We start from the raw sequence: 12,028 nt of genomic DNA, 5'->3' as shown, positions 1-12,028 counted from the left end.
TGTGTCCCCCTCTCCCTGTTAATGCCCTACCTGCCCCCCTGGCAAAACTTTGCTAGACCCGCCCCTGCACAGTTACCAGCTGTCAGCTACCTAAAAAAGGATCCTGGTGTTATTTGTCTCTCAGAAACAGTTCATAACTTCCCTTCAACTCATTCATGTCACCTAAAAGGTAAACCTGTTTCTCCATCACCTGTTCAGCTCTGATGATTCAGTAAGGACATCTCCTGGTTTCATCTTCATGTTTCCCTCTCACCAGATAACCAAACTGACATCATGACCAGCAGCTTTACAGCTGTGGCTCCAGCAAACATCAGCTGATACTAGAAATTAATATTAAATAAATTCTAACAACAGCTGATCAAGCTTAAACGTGCTGCTGTTGTTTAAGGCGACATCCGCTGGTTTCCTCTTTCTGGCGCAAAGTGGGCGATAAACAAGAGAGAAAAGCGGATCAGCTGATCATTGATCAGTTTCATGATTGAATGAGAGAAGAAGAGGCAGCTGACAGCATAAAGACACAGAATAAATCCACCTTTGTGTCTTTTTTTCCATTCTAGCTGAAGTACGGCACAAACTGCCCACCTGGTGGCCGATGGCCAGTCGGCTATGTCCTCCACAAAATCTTCCATTTCCATTTTTTAGAGGACACCACTGATATAACGCTGCACTGAAACTGAAATTAAAATGGCATTTTTTTAACGTTTCTGGTACAGGCTTGTTAAAAAGACATCGCTTCCAGCTTTTTAGTGATCCATTAAATAATAACGAAATAATAATTTGATCTTGTGGTCTAAAAATAAACTTTTATTGTTGGAACCCAAAGGGACAAACAGCCACGTTAAGGGTTAATAATAACACACACCTGCGCCCCACTGCAGGATTTTCGTTTAAAGAAAGAAAAATAAATAATGTATTTATTCGTCTCCTCTTTGACTCTGTGCAGGAACATAATCTGAAAAACTGACCTGTGATTTTAGTTCATGACTAATACTTTCTCCCAGAAAAGAAAAGGAAACAGAGGGATTACATTTGTGGTCTTGGGTTTTTACCTTCCTCAGAACATTTATCATTTTAATCAGTTCTGTGATAAAGGCTCCCGTCTCTGCGCCTTTAATTCGTCTCCATTTGCCCTCCCCTTTAACACCGATGTTTTTTCTGTTTAATCCCCAATTGGGAGAGAGAGGGAGGGAGAGAGAGGTAGAGAACCTCTGACAGACAGAGAGAGGGAGCGATGGGCAGATAGATGAAGAGAGTCAGATTAGTGAAGCGAAGCTTAAAAAGAAGCTGAATTCACCTCCTCGATCGCTGCATGTCTGGATTTATCCTTTTTTCTTCATACTTTTTAACTTCATTTGGAGGTTGATTAATTAATTAATTGATCGATGAATCGGAAAATTTAGCTGCATCAGAAGAAAGGTGGATTAATTTTCAGGTGCATTTGTCAGCGAAATGCGGATAAGTTGTTGGTGACTTGGAATAAAGCAGCTGATGACGGAACCGGCAGGAAACTGATGAAAGCTCGGATCGACTGACGATGATCATCGGTGTGTGGCGCTGAGCATCAGCGAAGATGTACGAGGAGAACCACCGAAGTAAGCGCTCAGTGAACCTGTCAGTGGATCACTTGGTTAAAGTTCAGATTTCTGTGTTTCAGCTGGAGCCAGACTGGAACAGCTTTTCTGTATGAAGGTCACAGCTGTGTGATTAATCGACTACAGCTCATTTGGCTTTTATTTGTTCCCCGCAGAGTTATGGGAAATGCAGAAGTGATCTGAAACTAAAACTAAATTTTCTCTCCAAAGAAACTCACGAATAGAATTTTTAAATCTTCTAAATGGGCACATTTGATAACATAGAAATAAAAAGTTTGAACAAACAGCACAAGAGTAAATATGGGACGTGAAACATCTGGTCCAGTTTACCATCTGATTCCCTTCACATCACCTGAACTAATGGTTCCTATCATTATGTCCTGTTTCCCTACAGCTGTAAATCCTGTGTGTGAGTGTGTGTGTGATGCTGCAGTGTAGAGCAGAGATTCAAACCAATACGTGATCTTTGTGTTTCTTTTCTACTAACTTCAGCTTCATACAGCACATCTGTGCACACCTTAGAGATTTAGAAGCTGCTGTGATCATTTAGGTCACGTTGAAGGCACGAGGAGATCTTGAGCTTTGATATCTTCACTTTCTGGAGAACACGATCCTCACGCTAAATGTTTGTCCACTTTTTAATCTTTTGTGGTCATTTCACAGTTGTCGTGCTTTTACCTGTGGCCTTTATGTGCTTATTTTCAGTCTCTGTGTGCTTAATTAATTTCATTTCCTTTTATTGATTTTTCAACAGCAAGTTGTTTGCATCACAAGTTCTGGTCGCTCTGGGTGCCTGAACCTGAGTTTGTCAGTCAGGTGATGATGAAAGAAAACCAGATATACTGAATCATTTTTTCAGCCTCACAGTTTCTCTCTGATGAAATGAGATGAACTTGATCTCTGATCTAAAAAACAGATTTGCAGTAGAATCAACCTGTGGGTCTGCAGCTCTTTAAGGTCTGGTCTTTGTGTTTTTTTTACTGTGTCTGGTTTGTAATCCAGGCTCAGGAACCAGACAGAGTGCTTTTAATGCTTAACTTCAAAGGGGTGTTTTCTGCTTACTGTGTGGAACATCACTCATTGGGGAAACTGCGCTGTCCACTGAGGTGTAAAGAATATGTCATAGATGTGCCATGTGACTCGGGGTAGGAGGGGGAGGGGGGTTCGTGGAGAAGAAACTGGTCCTAGACTGCGGCATAGGGTGAAAAGCACTGTGCCCGTGGCCTTCTATGGCAAGTGCCAATCGGGCTCCACGGTGCCGGGCAGCAAGCACAAGGCCCACTGAAGGATGTTGGGCCCTCAGGCCACCCTCATGAAGTCTGTTTATGATTGTGTGGTCAGAAATGTTTACACCAGTGCTATCCTGGAGGTTATTTTTGTAGTTCTGGCAGCGCTCATCCTGTTCCTCCTTGCACAAAGAGCATTGTATGTGAATGTGTAGCTGTAGATGTTACTGTTATAAGTGCAGTGAATCGTGGAGGCAGAGGACCACCTCGTCGCTGTGGCCTGATCAGCTTTACTGGATTACAGTGATCTGTTCTGCTTGGATGCAGCCGTGCAGCATCTAAAGCTGTTGGATTGTGTTTATCGTTGTGCTTTATGTTGTGTTTCTGGATATGATGCAGTTGTGCATCTGTGTGGACACGCTAACAGTGGTCAAGTCTTCTTAACAAGGCAGGCCTCAGATCTCAGATATGGTAGCCCTGAAATCCAAAACATGGCAATTTAAAAAGGATGACTCTGCTTCATGTCATGTTGTGAAGTTTTATATATGCATATGTGCCACATTGAGCCCTAAAGAGTTGTCAGAGCCTCAGGTAAACATTGATCAGCTGGTCATCTCTGGAGTTACGCTGTTACCATGAAGGATGACTCTAATAGCTCTAACCTGGTGACATAATGCTCCATATAGAAAATAACACACATATGTGTGACTTGGAATCACCCATCTTCATCCAAACTGAGGACATCTAACATCCTAAAGCAGCACCTGTTTCTCTGTGCATGTGTTTCCTGCTTGTATGAGTCTGTTTCTGCTGCCTGCATTTGGAGCATGTCTCCTTTAATGTTTGGGCTTTTTAGTCAAAATAAGGTTTTTATATCATCTGCAGCAATTTATATTCTGATGTATGGCGGTGTTCTAGAAATCCTAAAGACAAGGACAGCAGTGGCATGAATAGAAGAGGCATTATTGACAGTGGATTCAACATGGAATATGTCAGAGGTAGTACGAATAGCCTGAAATGGAGGAAAGATTCAAAGAGATTCAAAGTTGTTTTTATTCACAAATGAACGTAGATGCAAAGAGAGCTAACATCTTCTGAGCATCTCTCTTTATATAGAGAAATTGTCCTTTCTGAAAGAAGAATAAAAATCCAGCAGAAATATTGGCTTGAAGTGCTCTGCCAGCAGTGAATCGGACTGCAGGTCAATGAGTTCAAGGTGAACACCACTGGATGCATTTTCCTCTTTGCAAGTGCAAGGAATGAAATGATGTGCATTTCACTCTCAGCTGTTTTGAAGTCCATACATTGCTTTGAAAACTTACTGGCCTCATAACATTGATGAGTACCAGCTTAGGCAGTCACCTGATGTTGTGGTTTCTTTCACTGTCGACTGTTTCACTGGTGTGTGAGTGTGACTATGTTTTGGAGTTAAAGTGTGGCTGCAGCTCAGGAGGTAGACGGGTCATCTCCTGATTGGAAGGTTAGTGGTTCCATCCATGGATGTCTGCATGCCAGGTCTCCTTTGGGCAACATACTAACCCCAAGCTGTTCTCTAATGCATTCGCTGGAGTATGAATGTGTGTGAATGTTAGCCATGAAGAAAGTGAACGTGACATGTTGTATAAAGCACAGTGAGTGCTCCAGGAGAGTAGCAAAGCGCTATATAAGAAGGAGTCCATTTACCATGTGTAAATAGGCCTTTGCGTTGCAGTTTGCTATTTAGTCCTTTAATTAATCCAGACAGCAAATTCAAGATCTTCCTTTCTTCTCACAAATTTTTTGATTTTCTGCTTTCAGGTCCCAGACTATTTTTAGCACTTTGCCCAGGCTGAGCCACCTGTTATCTGTGTGCCTATGTCAGCGGTCCCCAACCCCCGGGCCTCGGACCGGTACCGGTCCGTGAGTCGTTTGGTACCGGGCCGCGAGAGTTGAGGCTCAGGTGTGAAATGTATAGTTTTCAGGGTTTTTATCGGTTTTCAGCGTTATTCTGTTATCGTTTTTATCATTTACTCGGTTTTCCTGGGTCTTTTTACGTGTGTTATGAATAAATTTTCTTTTTTTCGGTACCGGTACTAGTTTTATTTTGTTGTATTTATCCGCGACACCTTAAAGGCCGGTCCGTGAAAATATTGTCGGGCATAAACTGGTCCGTGGCGCAAAAAAGGTTGGGGACCGCTGGTCTACGTCACCAGCATCAGTCTCATCCTCCTCCAAAAGTGCAACACACTGTCTGTGATTCAGTGTTCTTACCCTCAATTTTTCAATTCAACTAAACACATCAAAGTGCTAAAGGTAAAGACCATAATAGGCAATAGCAGAGAGAACACTCCAACAATCAGATGACTCCCTACGATCAAGCACCCTGATCCAAATCTTTTCCCCTGGAGCAAAAATATCAATTTCAGTTCTGAGTTCATTTTAGCCACTTTGTCTTGGTTCCCCTTCAAATCTCTCACATTTTAAGATATAATATTAGGACAGCCATTCACTGTAACATCTGCCAGTTTTCACCATACCAGCACCGCCATCAGTTTTAACCCTTAGCCTTATGGCTGATTTAGGGTAAGTGAAACCAGATAATTGAATGATATCCTGGCTATGTTGAGCTTACTTTGTAGCCCAGGGCACAGAAGGTTACCAGCATAGCTGATGTGGGCTGGTGTTGAGGTCAGCTGAGCTGTCACGATTGCTGGCTGAGCTTGGTTCTTCAAGAATTAACCATGAGCTCTGCATGAATGGATATGGTTACTGAACTCTCCACCTGCTCTGGATCTGTTTTTTACTCCATTAATGATGTTTTCAGTGTAAACAGTTATGAAAACAGGTGGGAACTGTAAAATTCTTCATTACTTTCTTCATAAAGTGTGCAGTCCGGACTGACGTAGGCGTTCCTGCACAATGAAAACCATTATATCTGCAGATGGAGGGATGCTACAGAACCTCAGATCTCTGTCAGGTCTGACCTCAGAGCTCAGGTGGGATGAAATTACTGGAGGTTGTGGCTTCCATCTTTTTAAGAGGGACTCAGTTTAATCCTCCTGATCCTGATATAGGAGGATCAGACTTTCTGCTCTCTGCTCACTGAATTAAGATGCTCTTCACGGACTTTCTGATAACGTCGTCATGGAAATTAGCATTTCCCATATAACTTCATCTGTTGCTGTGGCAGTAGAGTTAATCCCTCCTTTTGTTCTGAGCGCATGAAAGAAAGTTTATTTTAACACGACTTAAACCCCCAAGTAACCTTTAAGGCGAGTAGGCTGGTCCATCCTGATCCAGCTGGACTCTGAGACACTGACAGGAGTCTTTCAGTTGTTTTAGTTCAGCTGATTTGTTACTGATGGCTCCTTGATGTTGACCTGAAGGGTGCTATCTTTTCACATCCACCCTTGTCTGATTTCTCAGATGTCACTCTTTTTTTTTTTCTTCTGAAGGCTGAGAAATCCATGTTTTAATATCTCACCCTCAGGGCTTTATTTAAAAAAAGTTATTCGCAACAAACTGTAAGTCCTTAAAAGTCTGTAACGCCCTGAAATCAGTTCCATCAAAAAGGATCCAAAAAGCTTTTCAAGCTCTGCAATTTAATCGCAACAATAGCATTCAGACTTGCTGTCATTTTTTTCCATTCCTCATTCATATAGTAGAAAGTATAGTGTATATATTATAGAACAAAAAGCCCAGAAAGACTAACAGAGTAAAGGTTACTATGGTCATGGTAAATCAAATGCATGAAATTAACTAAATTCATTATTATTATTTTTTTAATCTCAACAGCAGTGTGTTTTAAAATAACTAAGTGAAGTCTTTGCTTTAATGTTGCTAACAGGAGTACACAGGAGCATTTGTAAAAACTGAACAAAATATCTCTTCTATAACTTTTATTTTATTTAAGATAAATAGCTCCTATCTCAGCTTTGTTGATGTTGCTTATTTTGAAACATTTTAGCATAATTTCTAAGGAAATTAAACAAGAATGAATCTACTTTCACAATTAACACAGTTAAGCTTGTGTTTTGTAGGAGGAGATCTGAGCACTTGGATGATTTATCAGATAATAAACATTATAATATTCACTGGACTGACTAGAGAACTGAGCATGGCTGCTGCTGCAGAACTGTGTTTGTGAGCAGTGAAGAAGAAAAAACTGCTCCAACATTCACTAACTGAACTGATGACCTTCCAGCTGGACCAGGCTGGAGGGTAGCGTGACACACACTAACACACACACACACACTGAGAATGGGCAGTGAAAAGTAGAAAGTTAACAAGGCGGATGGAGAGTTCTGTGCGAGCCGTGGAATGTACCACTACACCACACACACTCACACATGTTTGCGAAGACCATCATTAAAATAATGCCAACCTGAAACTCGTTCAGTTTTTTAAGAACGATTCTCATCTTCTCTATGAATTTACTTTAGAAAATGTAGGTAAAAAATGTCCAGAATTTCAATAAATTCACATCATCCGTTGCCAAAAGATCCATTTAACTTTAAAAAAAATGTTTTGTACTATGTGAGGTCTTTACTATAAAACCAGGTCTGAACACTCAACCTTTTAACATCTGTCTAAAAGTAAGGACTGGCTACAGCGTCCTCACAAATATAAGTAAAATCGGATTGGTCCCCACAAAGACACAAGTACCTGAACACACACTCACTGTCCTCTCGATGATGCAAGCTGACTCGGGATAATTCGGGGATAATTGGATGGTTCTTGTTGTCCTGCGGGTGAAGCAGCTTCACCAGCTCTTCAATTGAGTCCTTTTATTTTCCTAAAACATAAAAACTTGTCATCATACGTTGATGCAGCTCAGAGCAGAATATGACCAAATGCATCGGTGAGAAGTTTTTCTAGTAACTACGCAGATCTGCTATAGGAATCAAAGGTCTCTACAGCGAAAATGCTTAACAGGACTTTTCTGAACTCTTGCAAAATAAAAACAAAAGCAAAGTGTAATAATACGAAGTAAACCACGATTCTGCTTTAAAATGTGTACAGCAGAAATGCTTCTTTACAGTATTGCAACCAGGATGGCATCACCTGTTAATGAAATCAAAGGACTCGTACAGAAATTATCTGTCCATCATAAAATAGACCCGTCTTACACCTAACATCCTCTTTAACTCTGATGAGGACCATAATTCTCCTTTCTTCAGTGCACATTTCATATCAGGAACACTTTCCAGGTTTCCTTTACCATGTTACTAAGCTGGCATTTAATGAGCTTTTCAGATATTTTATAATTAGATAATGACTCTGTTAAACTATGTACAATAATACAAACAAAAACAACAACATTCAGATTCATATTTAGTGTTGTATTTCAGATCATATCAGTAGATATTTGGGATTCAGGTATTTGTTTTAGTGTGATATTGCAAAGCATCACTTGATAGCAATAGCTGGTGCTGCTGTCTTGAAGTGCATAATAGGACTAGTGTTAGAGTTGGCGCATATAATGACTTAGACCTCAGGGGGCTCATAAATAAACAGACCTTCTGTTTTATAGTTATTTTTTAAAGTTTATTAACAGGAATAAAAGCTGAGTTGAGAAACGTATTGTTTTGAAAAACTGTTTGTGTTGGGAAACTGAGTCGTATTATTTTTGCATGAAATTCTCAACACCGGTTAATTGATGGTTCTAGATGTTCTTGGTTGTGCTATGGTTGTTTGCTACCCAGCTGCCCAGTAAGCATTGGTCTAACGTTGGTTTTTGCTTGTTTTGACTTTGTTTTAAATTTGCTTTTGATCAGCAATTTTTGTAAATGTGTCCCTTTTGTCCTCTCTACCACTCCAACCACACTGGACAGCCTTTCTTTGTCTGGTGAGCACTGTCAATATGTCCTTTCACAGTCAATATAAATAATATCTCTGTGATATATACTTACAGTATACGCTGCCTCCGTACAGATTAAAGTAAGCCTTATGAGAAAATAATAAAATTGGGACTGAGATTAGTATATATTTTTTTCTTTTGTATAGAGGTTTTCCACCACACAGGCTCTATAAAAACAAACAACAAATAATAATATATTATTATACTATATTCTACAAAACCATAATAACAAATTACAATAATAACACAAATATTCATCTTCACCCACAAAATATAAGAAACATGTTTAGACAACGCTGCACAAATAAACTGTTTGATGCTTAATACGTGTGAGGGCGTTTTTTCCCACTGACCATGAAGGCATCCATCAGTCCCACTCTGCTCTTACCGTCTCTACCTGCGTGGTAAATAAAGGGCAGCTGGATGCAAAAGCAATGCATACTGGGAAATACAGGAACTCTAGGAAAGGACTAAATGGAGAGAGGTAGATCTGTGTGTGTGTGTCCTTGTTTTGCTATCATTGTGAGGACCTGTGGATGTTCCTACCCTTTGAGGACATTTACGTCTGCTTCAGGGTTTGACTTGGTTTCAGGGTTCAGTGTTGAGGTCCTCTTAGGTATATTAAGACAAACATGTCTGTGTGTGCGTGTGTGTTCAGGTACCAACACATCAATCCCAGCCTACATCACACACACACACACACACACACACACACACACACACACACACACACACACACACACACACACACACACACACACACAGATCTAGGTCGCAGCTGTTCACTATAATTTCTTTTTTTCACCTCCTCTGGATTCTATCACATCTCTCTCCTTCTCTTCCTCACGGTTCATTTTACCTAATTTCTTTTCTCCGTGTCACGCTTCTCTCCTCTTTGACCTTGTAGCGAGGTCAGAAGAAAAGGAAAAATCACACGTGTGTTACAGACAGACTGGTTCATGGCCACAAACACCTGGAGTTAAATACACATACATATGACACATCCAAAGGCCCGACCTAACTCCTCTTTCAAACCATCTGTCTTCTCTGTCAAAAATGTAAACACTGGAATCCACGAAAGGGGGACCTTTGACCTTTAGGTGCAGATGTGCAGCTGAGTCTTTTCCTGTCGAGTTGGTTCTTGTATATTATGCCTATATTATGTATATGTTATTATATTATGGAGAGGCTGTTTGATTTCTTCGATGTAAAGCTCTGAGAACTTTTCGCTGCACTCCACAGCAAACACTATGTTACACTTAACTTAACTTGTGTTTGGGAGTTTTGTTCTTGGGTTCTTTTGTCTGAGGTGTTGTTGTGATTTGGAGCTATATAAAAAGAACTAAATTGAACTAAATTAAAAGTCTTTTTTTTGTGCCTCAGTGCCTGCTTGATTTTGAGAACTGAAAGAGTAGTTGGACCTGGAAATGGCTAATGATAACAGACGTAACAAGTGGATATTATTATGACATGAAGATCAGCAGCAAATACTAGATTCTGGTTCTTCTTCTGCAGTTTTATGTGAGGCTGAGAGACAATGTTATCCAAATACACTGGATAAAAAATATGCAGTCAGCGTCTGCCGTGATGCGGAAGCTACAAAGGTCTGTCGTGGTGAAGAGAGAGCTGAGCACACAAGCAAAGCTCTCAATTTACCAGTCGATCTTCATCTTCCTCTCACCTGTGGGCACGAGCTCTGGGCAGTGACTGAACATCGCTGATCGAAAAATGGTTGGGTCTTAGAGATAGGGTGAGGAGTTCAGTCATTTGAGAGGGGCTCAGAGTAGAGGCGCTACTCCTTGTCAAAAGAAGGCAGTTGAGCTGGTTCGAGCATCTGTTTAGGGCACCTCCTGAGTGCCTCCTGAGTGAGTTGTTCAAGGCATGTCCTAACTGAAGGAGTTTATATCAATATCGCTCTCATATCTGTCAGTCTGGGAACGCCTCGGTGTTCCCCTGGATAAGCTAGAGGAGGTGACCTGGGAGAGGGAGGTCTGGACCTCTCTGCTTGGGCTGCTGCCCCTGTGATCCAGCCAGGATATATGGAAGAAAATGGATGGATGGGTTATTGACGGATTTATCGATGGATAGGCTAAAACTGGAAAAGTCTTGTAGGTTTTGACATTTTTCTGTGCATTTCTTGCGTTTCCAGGTTCTGGTCGTAATGGCTACGCCAAAGCTGTGGATGGGGAGGAAGGAGGGGGCGAAGGTGAGGAAGAGGAGGAGGGAGGAGAGGTGGATGGAAGAGGGGACAGAGAAGAAGGAGGAGGTGAGGAGAGTAATGCGGAGTGGGATCAAGAGCTGGATGGAGAGGACGAAGGAGGTGTGAGGATGACAAGAACAGACACGCTTCACTCGACCACAAGTTCAACAGGAACGCAGAGAAAAAGAGGACAACACGCTAAGAAACAGGTGAGAAAACACGCTAAACACGCAGGTGGAAGGTCTGACGGCAGGTTTTCAGTTATAATATGGAGCTGCTGACCTGAACCCTTTTTAGAAAGGCAAAATAAAAGACAATAAAAGAGTTACCAATGTTGATGATGCTATTGATGACATGCTTGATGTCACTTCCTCCTCAGGTGCAGGGCACTAATCAGGTCCAGCGTGCTCCCCGGGCATTATATTGTCTGAAACTCAACAACCCAATCAGACGGGCTGCGCTCCATATTGTTGAGTGGAAGTATCCTTTACTGTGACCGTAAGGAGAGGTTAATTAGTCCCAGGTTAAAAATGACTTTATTGCTTTTTTTAATGTTATTTTCTGCCATATACTTATAATGCTGCTTAAATGTTCTTTTTTCTTTTTTATTTTATTGGATAGATTATTGTCGAGTGTCAGTTTATAATCAATGACACAAACAAAATATATATATTAATAGATTATTTTAACTGCACAGAATTTCGGGGTATAATTGGGCTGCATAAAGGGCTAATATATAATTATACTCATCCAAAAGTACTTTGTTAGAGTCCTAGAATTGAAATATAGAGCTGGACATCTGCAGAACAGGTCCTCCTTAATATATCTCCAGAGCCAGCAAGTGACAGGAGAAAATCTCATGTAATGCCGATGATGTTACACGATTTATAGGTCTGCGAAAATGTCATGGAGTGGTTAAAATTGAGTCCTCGTGTCAAAAGCAAAGCTTGTTTTTAGTTGTTTCCTGAATGTAACTCAGGCCATTTGACATCTTCATCCTGTTGGCCATCTTTGCAAACTGTGTCGCCCTGGGAGTTTCCAAACCATTTCCTGAGGATGACTCCAACTCCACCAACCATGATCTGGTGAGATAAGACACACAGTCACAAACACACTGGACTCAGGTAGTTAAAATTTCTCATGTCATGATCAACCATAGAGACCTTGTAGT

General features: G+C 41.0%; 1 protein-coding gene across 1 annotated transcript in view; it reads left to right on the top strand.

Moving 5' to 3' along the window:
* Positions 1 to 1,267: 1,267 nt before the first annotated feature.
* cacna1fb (calcium channel, voltage-dependent, L type, alpha 1F subunit) overlaps positions 1,268 to 12,028 on the top strand; it is a 52,224-nt gene continuing 41,463 nt past the window's right edge. Inside the window, exons 1-4 of the mRNA XM_012923818.3 lie at positions 1,268 to 1,592; positions 10,807 to 11,066; positions 11,237 to 11,337; positions 11,837 to 11,942. Coding sequence (XP_012779272.1) covers positions 1,571 to 1,592; positions 10,807 to 11,066; positions 11,237 to 11,337; positions 11,837 to 11,942 — 489 coding nt within the window. The 5' untranslated portion in view covers positions 1,268 to 1,570. The remainder of the gene's footprint in view (positions 1,593 to 10,806; positions 11,067 to 11,236; positions 11,338 to 11,836; positions 11,943 to 12,028) is intronic.

The sequence above is a fragment of the Maylandia zebra genome, linkage group LG20 (assembly GCF_041146795.1).
Source record: "Maylandia zebra isolate NMK-2024a linkage group LG20, Mzebra_GT3a, whole genome shotgun sequence".
NCBI classification, from domain to species: Eukaryota; Metazoa; Chordata; class Actinopteri; order Cichliformes; family Cichlidae; genus Maylandia; species Maylandia zebra.
The sequence above is the reverse complement of the archived record's forward strand: the minus strand, read 5'-3'. Positions and strand labels throughout refer to the sequence as shown.